At 42.3% G+C, this 21,456-nt stretch overlaps 1 protein-coding gene across 3 annotated transcripts in view; it reads right to left on the bottom strand.

Moving 5' to 3' along the window:
- Positions 1–14,562, bottom strand: part of HERPUD2 (HERPUD family member 2) — a 66,413-nt gene extending 51,851 nt beyond the window's left edge. For 2 of the 3 annotated variants that reach the window (XM_055115833.2, XM_055115832.2), the window contains exon 1: positions 9,307–14,560. In XM_055115833.2, the coding sequence (XP_054971808.1) occupies positions 9,307–9,453 (147 nt within the window). In that variant the 5' untranslated portion in view covers positions 9,454–14,560. Of the gene's footprint in view, positions 1–9,306 lie in introns of all 3 variants that reach the window. The other variant, XM_034963932.3, reaches the window with a different exon arrangement.
- Positions 14,563–21,456: the final 6,894 nt, after the last annotated feature.

The following is a 21,456-nucleotide window of genomic DNA, read 5'->3' on the forward strand; positions in this document are numbered from 1 at the left end:
ATTGTATGTTCTCACTCATAAATGGGAGTTAAAGCTATGAGGATACAAAGGCATAAGAATGACACGATGGACTTTGGGACTCAGGGGGAAAGGGTGGGAAGGGGGTGAGGGATAAAAGACCACAAACAGGGTGCAGTGTATACTGCCTGGGTGATGGGTACACCAGAATATCATAAATCACCACTAAAGAACTTACTCATGTAACCAAACACCACCTGTTACCCAATAACCTATGGAAATAAAAAATAAAATAAAAGGAAAAGTATTCTATATTTTTACAGTAATTGAAAACAGAAAAACTGGCCAGGCATGGTTTCTCACACCTGTAATCCCAGCACTTTGAGAGGCCAAAACAGATGAATCGCTAGAGCCCAGGAGTTCCAGACCAGCCTGGGCAACATAGTGAGACCCTGTCTCTACAAAATATACTAAAGTTATCTGGGCATGGTGGTGCATGCCTGTAGTCCCAGCTACTTAGTACGCTGGGGTAGGAGGATCACTTTAGCCCAAGAGGCAGAGAGGTGAGCCAAGGTCGTGCCACTGTCCTCCAACCTGGCAACAGAGGGAGAGACTGTCTCAAAAAAAAAAAAACAGAAAAGAAAACAGAAACATTATTAATTTTTTCATGTGCCTAAACTAGGTAAAAAGTAACACTTGGAATTTTTTTTGTTTTTTTTTTTGGAGATAGAGTCTTGCTCTCTCACCCAGGCTGGAGTACAGTGGCATGAGCTCGGCTCCCAGCAACCTCCGCCTCCCAGGCTTAAGCAATTCTCGTGCCTCAGCCTCCCGAGTAGCTGGGATTACAGGCGTGTGCCACTATGCCCAGCTAATTTTTTTGTATTTTTAGTAGAGACAGGGTTTCTCCATGTTGACCAGGCTGGTCTCGAACTCCTGACCTCAGGTGATCTGCCCACTTCAGCCTCCCAAAGTGCTGAGATTACAGGCATGAGCCACTGTGCCTGGCTGGAAATTTTTTATGCCATTAAAAAACTGCTTCTTCAGTTTAAATATCAATGAATTTAATTTAAATATCAGGGCTGGGTGCAGTGGTTCACGCCTGTAATCCCAGCACTTTGGGAGGCCCAGCTGGGAGGATCACTTGAGGTCAGGAGTTCCAGACCAGTCTGGCCAACATGGTGGAAACCTCGTCTCTACTAAAAATACGTGGCAGCAGCAGGTGTGGTGGCAGGTGTGGAAAGCTGAGGCTGGAGAATCGCTTGAACCTGGGAGGCGGAGGTTGCGGTGAGCCAGGGTTGCGCCACTGCACTCCAGCCTGGACAACAGAGCGAGACCCTATCTCAAAATAAATAAATAAATAAATAAATAAATAAATAAATAACTTAAATATCAGGAAAATCATGTGTTAGACCTAATAACAAATGACGATAATCAACTGAATTTTCAACTAGTTATTTTGGTATTGTAAGCTACAGCATTAGGAAAAGCAGAGACTTTCAGATCTCAATTCAATTTGACTTGTAAAAAGTAATATAATGTTATTTATCCAGCCCTGCTAATATCATTACCTTTTTCTTTTTCTTTTTTTTTTTTTTTTGAGACAGAGTCTTGCTCTGTCGCCCAGGCTGGAGTGCAGTGGCGCGATCTCGGCTCACTACAAACTCTGCCTCCCAGGTTCATGCCATTCTCCTGCGTCAGCCTCCCAAGTAGCTGGGACTACAGGTGCCTGCCACCACGCCCGGCTAATTTTTTATATTTTTAGTAGAGACGGGGTTTCACCGTGTTAGCCAGCATGGTCTCGATCTCCTGATCTCATGATCCGCCCACCTCGGCCTCCCAAAGTGCTGGGATTACAGGCGTGAGCCACCGCGCCCGGCCTAACATTATCTTTTAGCTTGATTAAAAACCCATTTCCAGGCCAGGGGTGGTGGCTCACGCCTGTAATTCCAGCACTTTGGGAGGCCGGGGGGGGGGGGGGGCGAGTCACGAGGTCAGGAGTTCGAGACCAGCCTGGCTAACATGGTGAAACCCCGTCTCTACTGAAAATACAAAAAAATTAGGTGGGCAGGCGCCTGTAATCCCAGCTACTCAGGAGGCTGAGGCAGGACAATCACTTGAACCCAGGAGGCAGAGGTTGCAGTGAGCTGAGATCGCGCCACTGCACTCCAGCCCAGACGACAGTGCGAGACTCTGTCTCAAAAAAGCAAACCAAAACAAACCCATTTCTATATTAGTTAGGGTAATGATAGTTGCTATAACAAATCCCAAGATCTCAGTAGCTTAACACAATAAAAGTTCATTCGTTTCTCAATTTAAAAAACATTGCATGGTACCCTTCTAATATAAGAATTCAGAAGACTCAGGGTTCACAAATCTAAACGTACTAGTTAAATTGTCAATTTAAAGATTCTAATGATTAGATACTGGCTCCACAGAGTAACATATAAATATAATTGGCCTCTCCATTACCACCACCACTATTCTTCCTGGTACTCACCCCTACATCCAATAGTCAGCAAATTCTATCAGGTTCACTACTTTCACCACCAATACTTCACCCTAAATGAAGCCTGGTCACAGATGGCAGTGCAGAATCAGCCAAATAATAAGACAAAGAACAAGCTGGAAACATCCTGATGTACTCTGAGTGGCCCAGAAACAGAAATATCCCACTTCAAATAAACAGCTGCTTAACTAGCTGGCCGAGAAAACCTCTGCTACCCACTTAACAGACATTGCTAAAAACCAAGGCGAGGAAAACTCACTTGCTGGTATAACAGGTTAAAATAAGTCCTAACCTGGACTTTTTTGTTGTTTCTAAAAGGTTTATGTATATGCCATTATTGAAAGTGTCTGACCCTTTAATGTTTAACCAAATATCAGAAACAGATCAAATATCATACATCCTTAACACATTTAAAATATCTCCTGTAGTCTGATAAATGGGTTTAAAGCCAACAATACTTTTATATTTCAAGAAAGTCACCTAGTTAGTATCAAATGATTAAATTTTTTATGTCAAGGATTAAATGTGTCTTTCAATTATGTATGGCTTAAAAATCATGTTCCTAGTATATCCAACTTCAGCATAATCAAATTTCATATGCTAATTTAAAAATATTAATTAAAAAATTTAAAATATCTATCATCTTAATAGTTCAGTAAAGGCAATCTTCAACTTACAGGTTAGTTCAATGAACTATAATCTAGTCCTTTAAAAGTAGTAACTATTAAGTACTTACATATAGTTCAGTCACAAATATCAAATAGCTTTAAAGAGCTGGGTCCCAGGAAGTGCACAAAATATCATTTCTGTGGGAAATGAATTCTGTAAATTTGTACTAGAACACATCTCCTTCCCATTTCCCACTAAAAGCATCCAATCTAAAAACCCTGAAAATTCAGAAACACTATAAATAGAGGCACAGTCACTCAAACTGCCTGTACCCCTTATCTCCTTGCAGTAACAGTAAGCAAAACTGTACCTACAGAATATTACAGAGTAATGTTCTCTGGAACTCCAAAGAGATATTCCCAGATTAACTGCTTCCACTCATGGGTAGAGATATATGATATTCACACACCAAGGGATGTACACCTCTGATGTACAATAGAGCATGTCAAAGTATATGACTATGGTTCACACCAACTGGTAGACTGTGAAGACAGGACAAAGATATGTGCGCTGCAGTCTTAAGATATTATGCATCCAATCTTTCCTATAATTTATCAGAATAAAGAGATATAACCACACATTAAGCTAAGTGTTAGCACCATAGTAAGGCTGTTATCCATTTATCTACAGCCTTTAGACAACAAACCAGCCAAACATATAAATCTCTTTTTATAGCTCAACTGGTTCTTTTTAGTTTACAAGTATATAACTGAGATGGCTGAGTCCCTAAATGCCTTTCTTCATCTTATTATACATAACCATCACATATGATGTGTACAGTAAGTCCAACCTGGGTTCAAATTCTAATTCCACTCCTTAGAGTCTGACCTAAGCAAAAAAAAAAAAAATCACCAAGCCTCGGTTTCTTCATCTATAAGGTAGAGCTAATTATAAACCTTACATCATAAGAAGTCTAGGAGGAATATATGTGATAAAGCATATCAAATGCTTATTATAATGCCTGGTACACATGGCAAACACTTAGTAAATGGCAAAGTCAGAGCAGTTAAATAAAAGCATTCTAGACAATCAAAGCAGAATTTATTATGTTAAAAAAAGAAACTTAAGCTAAAAGTTCTACAAAAATTCTGTCTGGAAAGTATTGAGAAATGATTAAACATTACCTTCATAATAATGTTATTATATTTTCCAAAAAGACATAAGGCTACAAATACATTAAGCAATAAAATTTTAGTGAGCAGTCATTCAAAACTTTTAGTCTGTTTTTCATCAACTTTCACATTCGATAGTACCCTTTGTTCAAAAGAGGTTTTAAAATCTTGAACTATATTCCCAGGCGACATGAAACCCTCTTAAATGTATTAAAATCTTATAAGACAATAGTTTTATAAAACAAAAATTATTTTGTTTATGGATTATAGCCCCTTTAAATCAACAATTCCAAAATGGTTAAACAAGTAGACTTTTTAAAATGACCTAAGTAAGGTAATAGGAAATTACAAAACTAAGAGAGATAAAATTTCAAATGATATAAGCTATTTCTACCTGTAATGAAAGTAAGACTTTTGATTGCAGGCAATTTGGTTATGGAGTGTTATAATCTCACAATAGAACCTATATATACAATTGGTTCTATTCTTGCTTCTTTAATTCTAATAGAATCTGAGAGTAAAGGAACAGTTTGAAAAAACAGCACAAACCTGCTTAACTGATCAGGAGAGGTAGATAAGAAAATGACTGCTTTGGTTTAACAGTATGAACAGCAAAGACAGAGGAAATCCGCCCAGAACTGAGGGACACAATCAGAGGTATTTTGACCCCAAGACTGAAAAATGGAGAGCCAAGCCATGCAAGCCCCAAAAAGGTTTGCCTTCAAAACTGAATTCAGAGTGAGTCAGGTCCATCTTAGTGACTGCTTGTTCATGAGAACAGATACAGTAAGAGAATGAGAAAGGTACCTAAGTGGACTTAGATATTCATATTTTTAAAATTTTTCTCTAGGATGATCCATCTATTATCAACCGTTTTGGTATTTACATCTATAATAACTAAGTCTAAACTCAGATTAAAGTCTGAAACTCAAGTAAAAGTGGTCTTCTTGCCAAGTATCTTCACCACCAAACAGCAATTACCTAAATTTTAGAATTATTTCACAGTGCAGCCCAATTTCAGGATCTGAAAAACTAGTCATGAAGTGATGTCAAATGTCATATTACAACTCACAATTATCTATATATTCTGTAATATAAACTAGTGCACTTCCCATTTCCTAAACCAAGTCTTAAACCAATTATCAATATCATTCAAAGTTAACTCCAAAACAGCTCAACTCCACATCCGAGGTTTTTAATTATGACTTTGTGAACATTTTCACAAATATGGCAACTGCCTAAATTCCTAACCAGAAAACACCTTTCCCTTCACAGATCATTAAGGATCTATAATCTTTTTACCTAATACTGTATTACTAAGTAATATACTAATATAAAACAAAGTCATCAGTGCAAACATTAACTCCAAAAGAATAGTTAAGGCCGGGAGTGGTGGCTCATGCCTGTAATCCCAACACTTCGGGAGGCCGAGGTGGGTGGATCACCTGAGGTCAGGACTTTGATACCAGCCTGACCAACATGGTAAAACCCCATCTCTACTAAAAATACAAAATTAGCCGGGCGTGGTGTCACATGCCTGTAATCCCAGCGACTTGGGAGGCTGAGGCAGGAGAATTGCTTGAAGGCGGGAGGCAGAGGTTGCAGTGAGCCGAGATAGCGCCATTGCACTCCAGCCTGGGAAACAAAAGCGAAACTCCATCTCAAAAAAAAAAAAGAATGGTATAAAAAAGGAAGCTATCAGAGTCTGATTCTTGTCTGCTTAAAACTGTAATCAACTCTTTAAGAAAACTTAAATGTCCCCGTGAATCTTTTCTTGAAACAGCTACACATTCCCCTAACCCCTACTCCAGAGATGATCATTCCCTTCCTGTGTTCCTATGCAACACACAGAACATCCCTCCTGTATAATACTAGTCACATACTATTACGCTTATTTACTTACATGTCACTGGATCTGAGCTTCATAAAAGCAAAGGACTCTTACCATCATCTTCACACTTAGCATAAATATTCAAATGCTAGGCCAATAAAATCCTAGTTAAATAAATAAATGAAGACCCAAAAAAATGTGCTTTGAGGGGGAGGGGTACATTTGTTCTAAGTTTGCTAGGGGAGGGAGAAGTGAATTTAATATACCCGTATGGAGACTGTGATTAGTCAAATCAATATCTGACCATGAAGCTAGGATCCTAAGATTTTACAACTTCATAGAGTTCAGCCAGAATTCCATTAACAGCATATAGACATATGACCTATCCTTGTAGGATCCTAAAAGGACAATCTCAAATTTCCATTCTTTCCCCTCTAGCAGCACCAATTTATTTTCCTAGAAGCCACTGCCCACAGGAACAAAGTCCCTCCACCTACTCCTGACCCATCAGATCCAATTAAAGCAATGTTGATGAGAGCCATCAACTTTTTACTTACTGGGGCACTCCTGTTCCTACAAAGCACTGGAGCCCTACTCTGCTAAGTCCACACACTGATAATGAAAGTAGGCATATGTGCAAGGAAGATGCACAAGAAATTATCTCTGTTAAACATAACAGCACTTGAAAACTAAAGCACAGAACCAATGTTTAGTCATTGCAGGCGGTCAGAAAAACCTAAACTTCCTTTATAATATTACTTAATAGCAAACTGTGCTGAATTCTAAATAATGACCTTACAAAGTAAACTTTTAGGACTCCAACTCCTATGCTGAGGACTACCTATGGCTTTGCGATACCATTAAACCGCTGCTCAACAACTGTGATGCTTCAAATCAATTCTCACGTGATAAGAACGTAAACTTACTAAATCTAGTAACTATACAAAGTTTTCAGTGAAATTCTATGACGATAAACACACATACCCCCACCGCTCCAGAGCTCCACCCACTCAACCTAGAAATGAAAGTCAGACATTACAATTCACTTAAAGAAAACCTGTCAAAGGAGAAAAAAAGGTTTGCCATGTTAATCATTAATAGGCTGCATAGTATTTGGTTTAGCCTCCAAAAGTGTCTCCAGTGTGGCTACAGGAGGCAGGCAGTTTGGGAAGGAGTTCTGTAACAGATCTCATCCTCAGACAGCTAACTAATGCACAGCGGCACTGACATCCTCCACTAGTGATCAGTGCTGCATAGGCAGACCTCCTGCCAAAAGCAGGCCTCTTCATGGGTAGATAAGACAGACAGGCTTCCCACTCCCGTCTCAGGTACTTTTTTTAAAAAAGCTTTAGAAAAAAGTCTATAAACTGCAGACTAAGTCCCTTTTGGTTTAATAGTACAATGTAAAGATCTCGCCTACGTACATACCAGAGCATATATTTGTTATGAACAGTATTATGGAAGTCTATGACTTTCAATTGACTATCCTAAAAACCTATTTTCCACTTCAAAAATGTGTGAAACTAATCATATGCAACAGGAAATCTTTTGTAATCAAGGTATTTTCAAACAGATTCTTACTCCCTGTGTAAATCTTAACTTTCAAACAAAAGATGTGAATAAACAGGGGCTCTAACTAGTTTAAGTACTTAAATTCCTCAGGGTTTTTTTTCCCTCCTACTAAAAATATTTGTATCACAAAGTACTGATAAACACAGCTAATGCCGATTAAGAGTTGTTTTTCTAAACCTCCTGTTTTTGCAATAACCGTCCTATTTCTGTGGTTCTTCTGCAAGTCTAAAAGCCTAACTAAACTTAATACTACAACACTGAAATGGTCATAATTCATTAATATCGTAATACGGATCAAGTGTCTTCCTTAACTTAGGTGCATAAAACAAGTGTTAAGTGTAGAAAGCATAGTTGCCTTCCAACAGATCCATGCTTAAATGTACCTGATGCCAAAAGTTATTTCCCACTCTAAAATCCGACCCTCTTTATTAAACAAAAGTTTTAGTAATTAAACACTACTTATTCAAGAATAAAAAATGTATACAGTGGAGAATGTGAAAACCTCACTTTCATATACAGTACTCTACATGACGGTATACTTCTTTTCTAAACTATTCCAAGACTCCTTGATTACCAACCACGTCCTTTCAAATCTGACTTTGGGGACAGATGGAGCTGTACTGTCTATATTTTATTTATTATCTCTGCAATATCCAGTTATGATTCAGAATGGAACACAGAATGGAAAAGCCATATGAGAAGGATGCACCAAATGGTGGTGGGGTGGAGGGCAGTTCTCTTTTAAATTAATGTCCATGTATCCTCTACAGGAGAAAAATGTTGAAAGGGGTTGTGGTGAAAACGAATCTACAACTTATAATTCTTTGGTCCTTGAAACATATATAGTAACCTTGAAAGTATAATTTTTATAGGGGACACATACTTATTTCTAAGAAAAAAAATCTTCAATTTCTGTTTAAGTTGCTGGGCCAAGTGTTGAAAGTAAAATGGAATTTTAGTGTAATAAGCAATAAAAGCTCTGATACGGGTTGTAGTGCTTTATCTTTTTTTTTTTTTTAAGAAAGGATCTATCTGTCACTCGCATATTAGGTTGATGACTTTAAGTCCAAAGAAAGTAGTCCCTTTTCCATGCCTGCCAATTCTTTTTTTTTTTTTTTTTGAGACAGAGTCTCACTGTGCCACTCAGGCTGGAGGGCAGTGGTGCGATCTTGGCTCACTGCAACCTCCGCCTCCCGGGTTCAAGCGATTCTCCTGCCTCAGCCTCCTGAGTAGCTGGGATTACAAGCATGCGCCACCACGCCCAGCTAATTTTTGTATTTTCAGTAGAGATAGGGTTTCACCATGTTAGTAAGGCTGGTCTCGAACTCCTGACCTCGTGATCCGCCCGCCTTGGCCTCCCAAAGTGCTGGGATTACAGGTGTGAGCCACCGCGCCCGGTCTTTGCCTGCCAATTCTTAAGTCCCTTGATATTTCTGCTTCCTCTTACTAATTAACCTCTAACTAATTAACCTCATCAGGAAAATATTAATGATGGTTCGAACACTCAGGAGACACAACCTCAGAACTCAAAATACCTCGCGGTCTACCAAAAGAGATCTATTTGATTCAAGACTGGAGGGGAGGAGCAGGAAAAAGGAGGGTACACGGCACGAAAAGCTGCTGGTCAGAGCAGCTGCCCCCAGCTTTTACACACTTACTGGTTTGCTAGGGTAAACGTTAGATAGATGCGTTTTTAGTTTCCCCACGGTCCAGTTCAAGAAGCAGCTAATAGTCTGGTCACTGTATTTCTGATTCGGTGCTTTAATGATGAGGGTCACAGGAATCTCCATCCCACTTTGGTCCATGGTGCCCCCAAAGTCAGACAGAGTCCAGAGGAGCGGTAGTTAAGCCCAAAAGAGCCGAGATGGTCACCGCCGGCGCGACTGGGATGCGGACAGAAGTGAGTTCTTAGTATTCCGTGTCCAAGTCAGTTACAAGTGCACTGGAGGATACGAAGGCCATTGCCGGTACCAAGGATGGACTGAGGTGGTGGCGACGGCGACGGTGGGGTCTGGGTGCCCGGCCGTGGAGGCAGCTCTCCCCGCCAGGTCCGGGCTCCGCCGGGCTCCGGACTGTGGAGGCCGTCGTGAGGAGAAAGGAAGCTATAAGAAGGAAGGGTGGGAGGGATGAGGGCACAACGGCCGGCCCGGGGTCACTGCCCCGCCCCACCGCGACCCCCAAGCTGGAACGCAACAAGGCCCCTACGCCACGGCCCCGCGGTGCGGATCGGGGAAGCAGCTGGGCCGCTCAGGGCGGTCAGCGGGCACTGGGGTACCTGAGAGAAGGCCGCGGGGCCCGCCACCGCCGCCCTCCGCGCCCAGGCAGGGCCGCCAGCCACACCGTCCGGGAGGCGTTCTCCGTGGCAGCCGCTCCCTTCCTGCTGCGCGGCGACGGGCACGGCCCAGCCCCGGGTCTCGCGAGGAGGCGCGGGTGAAAGGGAGAGAAGCTGACCGAAGGGCGCGGCCCGGCTCTCCGCCTGACCCCTCAGTCTGGACAGCGCAGGGTGGCGCAAGGCAGGGCTGGGCCGGGGGCGGCCCAGGCGACTGCAGGTGGCAGGAGGGCGGGGACGAGAGCCGTTGCGCCACCGCTGGCGCGCCAGTTTTGTTGTTATTGTGAGGAGTGTCTGGGGCCCCTTTAAGCCGGAACAGGCAGGGCGGAAGTGCGTCACCGGCGGCACGCCCCTGCACATGGCCCTCCCCCGCCCCGCCATCCCTGCCGACCCTGCTGCTGCCGCCTTCCCGCCGTGCTCGGGCTGCCCGGGACTCTAGCCGCCAGGCTTCGCGTCGCCCAGCGGCAGATCGGGCTCCTGGGAGCCTCTCCCCTGGCCGTTTGCTCGGCCTCGGCCCCAGCTGCCCTGGGGCCTAGCCACTAGCTTCCCTGGCGCTAGCCTACCCTGTCTTGACCGCACCCTGAAGATTTAGGAAGTCTTTCTCCATCCCAAGAGTCGTCTCTGCAAAAGTTGGTGTCCTTCCTGGTGCTGAACCACGCTTCTGCTCAAAATGTGTTGAGCGTCGTCTGTCTGCAAAGCACGGTGCCAGGAGCTTTGGTGGAGAAGCCATGGGGTACATGTGTAAAGAGTACAGGCTTTTGGTTAAACCTGAAGTCCTCCTCTACTTTCTGGGGGACCCTGGCCGTCCTTGCTGGGCCTCCGTTGACTTCTCTAATGGGGACGGTAATGCCCACCTGACCACAAGCTGATGAGTAAATGAGCTATGAGTGCAAAGTGTGGTGCAGTTCTGGCGTGTGCCAGCCTCTCAAGTGTCAGTTTCCGTCTCATTCCTCTTAATCTTCACTAAAATGGACAAGTATTCATTGAGCACCTAATGCGTGTTCAGTATGGTGGGAGATGAGGGATGACAGTGTTATTTTTCTATTTTATAGGTTAGACATAGGAACAAAAGGTTGAGTCTATTGCCCATAGCCGAACTTTTCTTCATTTTCTGCTGTGGTTTAGAAGTCGGTATAGTAAGTTAAGGGTTGTTAGATGTGCATTTTCACAGCTCCCAGCTTCCACTTAGGAGTAGATAATATAGGGGACTTTGCGAGCTGGTCTCTTTCCCTCTTAGCTTCAGAAGGGCTTCGAGGTAGCCACCACTAAATTAGTTGAGAGACAAGGCACCCCTACGGAGGAAATCTCAACTGCACAACCCCTACTATGCCCCAATTCAGCAGGAAGCAGTTAGAGCGGTGGTCAAACCTCCCCAATAGCACTTGGGTTTTCCTGTTGAGAGGGGGGACTGAGAGACAGGACTAGTTGGATTTCCTAGGCTGGCTAAGAATCCCTAAGCCTAGCTGGGAAATTGACCGCGTCCACCTTTAAACACGGGGCTTGCGATTTAGCTCACACCCGACCAATCAGGTAGTAAAGAGAGCTCACTAAAATGCTAATTAGGGAAAAACAGGAGGTAAAGAAGTAGCCAATCATCTATCGCCTGAGAGCACAACAGGAGGGACAATGATCAGGATATAAACCCAGGCATTCAAGCCAGCGGTGGCTACCCTCTTTGGGTCCCCTCCCTTTGTATGGAAGCTCTGTTTTCACTCTATTAAATCTTGGAATTGCACACTTTTCTGGTACGTGTGTGTCACAGCTCAAGCTGAGCTTTCACTCACCGTCCACCACTGCTGTTTGCCGCTGTCACAGACCCACAGCTGACTTCCATCCCTCCGGATCCAGCGAGGCGCCCATTGCTGCTCCTGATCGGGCTAAAGGCTTGCCCTTGTTCCTGCAGGGCTAAGTGCCCAGGTTCGTCCTAATCTAGCTAAACACTAGTCACTGGGTTCCACGATTCTCTTCCATGACCCACAGCTTCTAATAGAGCTATAACACTCACCGCTTGGCCCAATATTCCATTCCTTGGAATCCAGGAGGCCAAGAACCCCAGGTCAGAGAACACAAGACTTGCCACCATCTCGGAAGTGGCCCGTCGCCATCTTGGAAGCGACCTGCCACCATCTTGGGAACTTGGGGAGCAAGGACCCCCAGTAACATAGTGACCAGGAGGAAATTCTTCCTCTCAACAGCTAATGCAGCAGGATCTCTTACACCGTACCCTCCCTCACCTTGCTCTTCATGGTAGAACATGTACCATATCTTAGCTGTACTCTATCAACTGCGCATCTGAAGTAAAGAGTGAAGTCTTCTTTGTTTCCAGTCATGGAGCAACAACTTGCTATGATACTGGCCTTCTGTAGCTGACTCTTCTTTGTCTAGCCAGGCACTCTAATGGAACTTTAATTCTAGCTAAAGTTATTTTCTCAGACTCCTTTGAAGCAAGGGGCAGCCATTTGACACACTTCAAGCCAATGAGTTGAATGTTGAACTTATTGCTGAGGCTTCTAAGAAAGCATGTAGATGGAAGGGCTCTGCGAATCAGAGCTCATCTTTGCCCTACACCTGTCTTCCAGGAGGAACGTGAAGAGCTACAGCACTCATAGTTCACTCATGAAACAACAAACAGGAGAACAATGGCCTGCATTCCAAGGATGGCAGAGCAGAAAACTGTAAAGAGGCTGGGCATTTGATGGCATTGTTGTGCCACCAGACAAGCCCTAAGCTATCTTCCCTAAGACTTCTTGTTTTGGGTCAAATTCCTGTTTAAGCCAGGAAGTTTTCACAACCTTCACCACCCAGTCCTGCAGCTGTTGTCTCATGCTTGTGACTCAGACTTCCAGGAATCCTTTAGAAGTGATGTGGTGATCTCGTTTGGCACTATGCAATGTACACTATTAATGAAGGTACCCTAATAATTATAAATATTAAGACAGAATGTGCATTTCACAGTGATTTAAACACTCTTTAACACTCTTTAAAACAGTCCATCAAAGGTTCGCTAACACAGAGAAAAACATTTAAAATTGTAATAAAGGCTGGGCGCAGTGGCTTGCCTCTAATCCCAGCACTTCAGGAGGCCGAGGCAGGCAGATTGCTTGAGCTCAGGACTTTAAGACCAGCCTGGGCAACACGGAGAAACCCCGTCTCTAAAAAAAATTCAAAAATAAGCCGGGCGTGGTGGTGCACGCCTGTGTTCCCAGCTACTCTGAAGGCTGAGGTGGGAGGATTGCTTGAACCCAGAAGGTAGAGGTTGCAGTGAGCTGAGACCACACCATGCACTCCAGCCTGGGTGATAGAGTGAGACTTTGTCTCAAGAAAGAATAAAAAGTAAAAATAAAATTGTAATGAACATTCAAGAAATTCAAATATATGGGTACAAAGATGATATAGTATCAGAAAAAATGATTTTTTTTAAATTTTACAGCCACTTGAATTAAGTACCTAAAAATGCTTTTGATGCTGTTGAGCTTGGCTATGATAACAACAGTATGTAAATATTCCACTTTTGTTAAAATATGTATAAACAGGTATGTGTACAGAGCAGTGTATGAAAGGGTGGTCCCCAGAATATTGATAGTGTTTGACGTGGAATTTGGGCTAGGAAAAATAATTACCAATGAGGAGATACAAGATAGCAGCAGTTAGGGAGAGGCCGTCCATGCAGCTGCCTATTTAAATCACTGTCCATGTTAACAGATAAGAACTGGAAATGTCAAAGAACAATTGCCCAGCTCAGTTACCATCTGCTACTAAAGATAGCCCCAGCTGGGTGCGATGGCTCACACCTGTAATCCCAACACTTTGGGAGGCTGAGGCAGGTGGATCACCTGAGGTCAGGAATTCAAGACCAGCCTGGCCAACATGGTGAAACCCCATCTCTACTAAAAATACAAAAAATTAGCGAGGTGTGGTGGTGCATGCCTGTAATCCCAGCCACTAGGGAGGCTAAGGCAGGAGAATTGCTTGAACTCTGGCGGCAGAGGTTGCAGTGAGCTGAGATTGTGCCACTGCACTCCAGCCTGGTCGACAGAGTGAGACTCAGTCTCAAAAAAAAAAAAAAAAAAAAAAAAAAAGCCCGTAATGAGAACTCTCAAGAGTACCATGGTAATATAATATGGTAATAGATAATAAAAGAGTCATGATCATTGATAATAAATATAATACTTCTACTTCAACTGAGGAATGGAAAACTAAACATCATATGTTCTCATATGTCCCTAAGCTATGAGGATGCAAAGGCATAAGAATGATACAATGGACTTTGGGGACTTGCAGGGAAAGGGTGAGAAGGGCGTAAGGGATAAAAGACTACAAATTGGGTTCAGTGTATACTGCTCGGGTGATGGGTGCACCAAAATCTTAAAAATCGCCAAAAAACTTATGTAACTAAATACCACCTGTTCCCCAAAAAACTACGGAAATTAAAAATTAAAAAATAAGTATAATCTCTGCTTTAGCGATATTAACTATTCAGTACACAATAAGTGAGTTTAGCAATTCAGTGATTTCTGACTGTTGGGTAGCTCTCTTTGTTAACAAATAAAATATAAATTTGAAGAAACTTATTTGTAAATAATGGATTTCTGTGAATTAATGGGATGTTTGTTTACTTACACTTCTTCTTTGAGGTGTAAAAGAGAACAGCTAGAAAACACATATTGTGGCTGGGGCGGTGGCTCACACCTGTAATCCCAGCACTTTGGGAGACCGAGGCGAGCGGATCACTTGAGGTCAGGAGGTCGAGACCAGCCTGGCCAACATGATGAAACCCCGTTTCTACTAAAAATACAAAAATTAGCTGGACATGGTGGCACGCACCTGTAGTCCCAGCTATTCAGGAAGCTGAGGCAGGAGAATCGCTTGAACCCGGGAGGCAGAGGTTGCAGCGAGCCAAGATCACACCACTGTACTCCAGCTTGAGTGACAGAGTGAGACCTCCATCTTGGGGAAAAACAGTAAAAAAAAAAAATTGATTCATTCAGTGAGATTACAGTTTCCTTTAAAAATTCAAAGTAAGTGCTTGTCACTGAGCTTTTCTTACTGAAATTTGGAGTACCTTCCAGGAAGCTAAAATACTTTTATGATGTTGAATAGTATAGTTTGAGTTTGTTAGCTCTCTTGGAAGGAAAGACTTCAAGTGATGATCTTGCGGTTTCAAGTTTCAGAGATGATGTTGGCCATCTGGCTTCTGATTCCATTCATTTCTACTTTCACCATCCTTGTCATTTTTTAAAGAGACTGTGTCACAAAGCATCTAATCAAATCTTAATCAAGTTTATTGTTTTTAAAAAATGAAAACCTACATTGGAAGCCTAAGAAAATTAGCTCATTTCAACACTCTACTTTAAAAATCGTAAATGGTCCCAGATGTTTGATCACAAGTCATCTTGTAGGAAATGAAACAAAACCATTCATTAAATGCCAAATGGGTGTTTTGAATTATATGTCATCTAATGAATTCTTAGAACAGTCTCGAGAGATAATGAGGACACTGAAGCTCAGAAAGGGTAAGTATCCTGCCCCAAATCACACAGTAAGTTCCAAATAGAGTTCTGTCTCCACTGTAATGCACACACTTTCCACTACACTGAACTTTATTACTTAAAGATAATCATGGGTAACAAGACACATTCAGGAGGAAAAGGCTTTCAGGAACATCTTAGAGATCATCTAGATCAGTCTTCTAGGTACTGCCAGAATGAATCAGTCTTACCACATCTCTGAAGGGTGATCAGCCAATTGACATAGCTCTTTCCAGAGACAAGGAGCACCATAGTTTTTACTGCAACATGACAGGTTGTTAAACAGCCATGGTGTTTATAAGTGAATTGAAATTTGCATTCCTATAATTTGTCATTGGGCCTACAATGATCAATCCAAAATGTGTTTACTCTTATTCCACATGCCAGCCCTTCAAATAGACAGCTGTAAAATGCTCTTTATATCTTCTGCAGACTAAATAGCCTTAGATCCTTCAACAATTCTTTAGTTTCCAGATCTTTCAGAATAGTGACTCACCTTTGAACACACTAGTTTGTAAATTCCCCCATAAATTATGAACACAATAGGCACAGTAGTTCATACAGATTGTGATTTCCCTATAATAGTCTTCATAAAGACACGTCTGTATTTCTATTAGTTTGTTAATAGAAATCTACCTAATCTGGTTTAGCAGTTGCGTTTCCTGCTTTTCAGGAACTCTATGTCTAGTCAGTATTTACAGTGACCATTTGGCTAAGAGAGAAACCTCTTGTTTCTCTGATGATTCAATCTAGTGACTTATTTAGGATAACAATTGGAGAATATCGTAGCTAAATACCATCTCATTGAGGCTCTTTTAGGTGACCAGAGAAGTAGTAAGGGAAAGAGGGCAAATCACTTACACTGTTCACCCTTTGAGAATTTTTACCTAAGTGTATGTGTTAGTTGTCTATTGCTGTAAAACAAATTGCCTCCAAAACTGTGGGTCAGAAATTTGGGAGCAGCTTAACTGGGAGTCCTGGTTTGAGGCTCTCATGGCATTGCAGTCAAGATTTCAGGTGGCATTCAGTCATCTGAAGACTTGATTAGGACTGGAAGATCTACTTTCCAGATGTCTCACTCATAAGGCTGGCATGCTGGTGCTGGTTATTAGTGTGAAGTCTCAGTTCCTCCCCATGTGGGCCTCTCTATAGAACTGCCTGAGCATCCTCAAAACATGGCAGCTGGATTCCCCCAGAATGAGAGATCCAAAAGACCAATGCAAAAGCTGCAATGCCTTTTATGACTTAATCTTGGAAATTACATAAATACTGTCACCTGCATTGTGTTCTTTAGTCACACAGACCAGCCCTGAATCAGTTTGGGAGGAGAGTAAATATGGGCATGAATACCCAGAGATAAGGACTGTTAGTCTCATATTGGAGGCCAGCTTACCAAATGTACTTTACCAAAGCATGGCAGGTCTAATAGATACCTTTTTCCTTCTGTATACTACTATCCAATTCCAAATCCCAATACCTGTGTTGCGACTGTTTCACAACTGCTTGCCCTTCAACTGGCATTCAGCCTCTCTCTTTCTAAAGGCCTTTCACCTCCAAATTTAGAACTATCTTAACACTATTCCATATTTCTCAAATGTTTGTCATTATTGTTAAAAAGCAAATATAGTTTAACAGTTTGGAAAAACATTTCCTACTACATTCAAATAAAGTTAAGAAAATATCACTAAATTGAAACAAACCTGGAGAAGAGTCATTGGCGTATCCCAGGGGTTCTTAATCTGGGTTCAGAGATAGATGGCCAACATGTGTATACTCCTGAATTGTCTGTAGTACTGTGTGCATGTGTACACATGGCATTTATCTAAAGGAGAGCCCATAGCTTTTATCAGCTTCTCAAAGAGGCCATTTGTAATGCCTTTCAGAACCCCAGTGAAATTCAGTTCTCACTATGAGGTTTTTCCAGTTAAAGGAAATGGGTTACTAAGCCAATTACCAGATTATGCCCTCAAGGCTCCAAATATACCCATCATTGTCTGCTTTGTGATAATATAGATAAGTCCTGTAAAAAATTCTTTTCCAGCAGGCATGACATTAAGCTTTGTCAGTAGAGAGCATTGGGGGGACACTAGAAAAAGAAATTTCTCTATCTGTACAGTGTAGTGTGCTCCTTTAGGCAGGTTGTTACAGTGCATGTGGCTTCTGTAGCACCCAGTTCCAGCAGTGCCCAGTGGCCAACAGTGTGTAGCACCTTCCATGGACAACTTCTCCAGAAACCCTCTCAGGTAACTTTGCAGGCAACTGCTATGAAGAGCTTTCCCCTGGCACCCGTCAAGTGGCTCTGCACTGGAGTACCATTAGTACCACTAGTGCCACTGGTATAACACCCTCTATGAATGGCTTCCCCTCACACCCCTTGGCCAGCTTTGCAGCCTCAGCAAATTCTCTGACATTCAATGAGCCTGAGTCACTGAACTTCGTCAATGAGAGTTTCTCATCCCTAAGGGCAGTGGCTGCTCCCTATATCTGCTATTCCTATGTTCTTTAGAATTTGCTTTCCTTCTCACTAGCCATCTCCTCCTTATTACTCTATTCTCTGTTATAAATGATAATTCTTTTCTTTTTTTTTTTGAGATGGAGTCTCGCTGTCTGTCACCCAGGCTGGAGTACAGTAGCACGATCTTGGCTCACTGCAGCCTCTGCCTTCCGGACTCCAGTGATTCTCCTGCCTCAGCCTCTGGGTAGCTGGGATTACAGGCACATGCCACCATGCCTGGCTAACTTTTGTATTTTTAATAGAGACATGGTTTCACCATGTTGGCCAGGCTGTCTCAAACTCCTGACCTCAAGTGATCCACCTGCCTTGGCATCCCAAAGTGCTGGGATTACAGGCATAAGCCACTGCGCCCAGCCTATAAGTGATAATTCTTTATACTTAACCTTCCATGTTCAAAATGTGGTGTGGTTTCTCTCTCTTAGTTGGACCCTGGTTGATACAGAATTGGTATGAGAGGTGGTCCCAGGAGATGGACAATGAAGATAAAATTTAAGAATTGGTTTGGTCATTCCTTTGGCTGAGCTCTTCCTCAGAGGGAAATTAGATGCTAGAAATCCATGGCATGCAGGGGCATTACAATTGATCAGACTACTACCATCTGTGGTTGATTGTGATGACATGCCAACTGAAGCAAGTGACTGCCTCAGCAGTTGATGCATTTGACAATTAGGGCAATGAAGATGACATTAAGGACAATGGTATGGGATAGATCCTTCTGAGTGCCCTTAAGCACCTGTAGGTAGAAAATGACAACCTTATGTCTTTCAGTTCTCAGGTCAAGTCACAGACTATGACCAGAACTACAAAGAACCTTTTAGTTCTTGCAGGCATAGGGGTGATACTGTTGAAAATCAAGCACTAAATTTCATTTTAAGGGTTGCTGAAATATAGTAACAGTTAAATTCACGGTCACATCACTATGTGTATATGTACACACATATGGGTATATGTACACACACGTACATATATATATATTATAGGTCATTGATTGGAAAAGAATGGAGACCTGAAAATTGGAATAGGGCCATCTCCTTGGACCCAGATGATGCTGACAATCTTGAAACTCCAGGTCACTCTAAGCTTTGCCTATTCGCGAAAGTAGCTTGCCTTCTGGAGACTAACCTTTCTTTGCCTGAAAACTCTGTGATAACCTCACTTGGGGCAGAGTCCTTAAAAGAGGATGTTCCTTCTCAAGACCTACCATAACCACTCGCTATCGCCACTAGACCTATAACTACAGTTATATCTCAGCATGCCCCACAGGGACAGGTACACACTATGACCCAGGAAGAACTAGCTGACACACCAAAAGAATTGTAAGACTTTGCTAATATATATTGGCAGAAATCTGGGGAATATATCCTAAGGGTGTTAGACCAAGGAGGGTAAAATAAAGAGCCAGCTTGCTATGCTTGTACTTGCTAGAGATTCCAGATTTCATGTGTTAGCTCATCCAGCTGAAGGTGGCTCTTACAATTTATTGGTGTATTGACTGAAACTTGGACTCAAAGACAGCCTACATTTAATACAGCTGAGATGCCAGAGCTTTCCTGGCATCATGTGGAGAAAGCAATCCAAGGACTTAGGGAGATAGGAATGTTAAACTGTATCATGTGTTACCGGCACACCCTTCCCCTTCCACTGTTCCATGAGAAGGCCCACAAGACACTCTCTTCACTAAGGCATTGAGAGGTACATTAGTAAAAGGGAGCACCTGCGTTTCTGTAAAGCTCTGTGGTTGCTCTTTGTAGACCAGGTGGGAGTATAGGGATGCCACCATTTAGATGAACCTCCTAGTTGTGCCACTTGAGAGACAGCACTATGGAAGGCTGGGGATATGTTTTACAGGATGAAGTATATTCTTTGAATTCAAGACCATTGCATGCAGAAAGGCATGCAGATTCAAGCTCAACTGCAAAAATACTTAATGTCCATTATTTACATTAATATTTGTCTCAGTCACTATTATAAAGGACACAAAGGATAGTGAGATATACTTGCCTTCAAAGAGTTTGCAATCTAGTAGGAGAAAATAAGACACACATGCAAGTGACTATAAAACAAAATAGAGTAAAGGAGGTATCCCAGGCCCTTGTGTACACCAACCACCTTATGTCTCAGCCAAAAGTGGAAGAGGGAAGTGAGGAAAGGGTGTGATCTGCTATATCAAATTTAGCTGGGGCCATTTGCAAAATGGAAACAGTGCTTTGACAGGATTCTTCCTTTCCTTAGTCTTTTCCAACCTTTCCTCACATTTTCCCAGAGTATACCTTCCTTAAAACTTCATCTACTTTTTTTTTTTTGAGATGGAGTCTTGCACTGTTGCCCAGGCTGGAGTGCAGTGGCACTATCTCGGCTCACTGCAACCTCCACCTCCCAGGTTCAAGTGATTCTCCTTGCCTCAGCCTCCCAAGTAGCTTGGATAACAAGTGCCCGCCACCAAATCTGGCTAATTTTTTTTTTTTTTTATTTTTAATAGAGACGGGGTTTCACTATGTTGGTCGGGCTGGTCTTGAACTCCTGACCTCATGATCCGCCTGCCTTGGCCTCCCAAAGTGCTGGGATTACAGGCATGAGCCACCGCGCCTGGCCAAAACCTCATCTACTGCCCTTCCTCAGGCCCAGCTGAGACTCCTTCAGTTTGGCAACTGGGAAAAGAGACCCAGCTGTGCCCCAGGAAATAAGATGGACCCCAAATGACCAGGCATACATATCTACCTTCCCCATATCAATGTCTGTGTCCCCACTGCCATTATTAACAACAACCTCATTCTTTTTCATCACACTCCCACTGTCTCTTCCCATGTCACTTCCAGTATCTACAGCAACTTCTTTATGTTGGTAGTACCTTCCTAATTAATTTTGTTAAAGTTCTGAGGCCAGATCTAGGATCAGCAGAATAACTGGTTAGTTTGATTGACAAGGGTAAGGAATAGGGAATGACAGCTAAGTCAAGTACTTCAAATACTACATGCTAGAAACCCATTTCCTTCATTCATTCTAAGGATTTAGCACTCCAGAGTTACAAACTTTTATACTTCCTGTCTTATCTTGAAAATTTTCCAAAAACATGCACAACACATTTTAAATAGTTATATAACTGGTGAAGAGAAAAGGCCAAAGTTCTTGAGAAAAATCTTGGCTGAGTTTGCATTTTTTCTCCATCTTAGTTTTTTTGTGTATTTCCTTTCATGACTCCCTACGGTTTGTAAAGTTGGTTGAATCTTTGAAAAAGCAAGCTAGCTTTGACTAAGAAAACTTGTTAAATTTCAGGCTTTAGAGAGTAATGGGACAGCTTCCTGAGTATAATGTTTGTAACAATCATTTTTAAAGAATGCAGGAGTTTATCTCCCTGAAGAGATTTATGTTTTACAACTTTGATATTGTCCAGTACTAAAATGCTCAGTTCTGTTGCAAGAATGTGTAATTAGGATAA

Source organism: Pan paniscus, chromosome 6 (assembly GCF_029289425.2).
Source record: "Pan paniscus chromosome 6, NHGRI_mPanPan1-v2.0_pri, whole genome shotgun sequence".
Classification (NCBI taxonomy): Eukaryota; Metazoa; Chordata; class Mammalia; order Primates; family Hominidae; genus Pan; species Pan paniscus.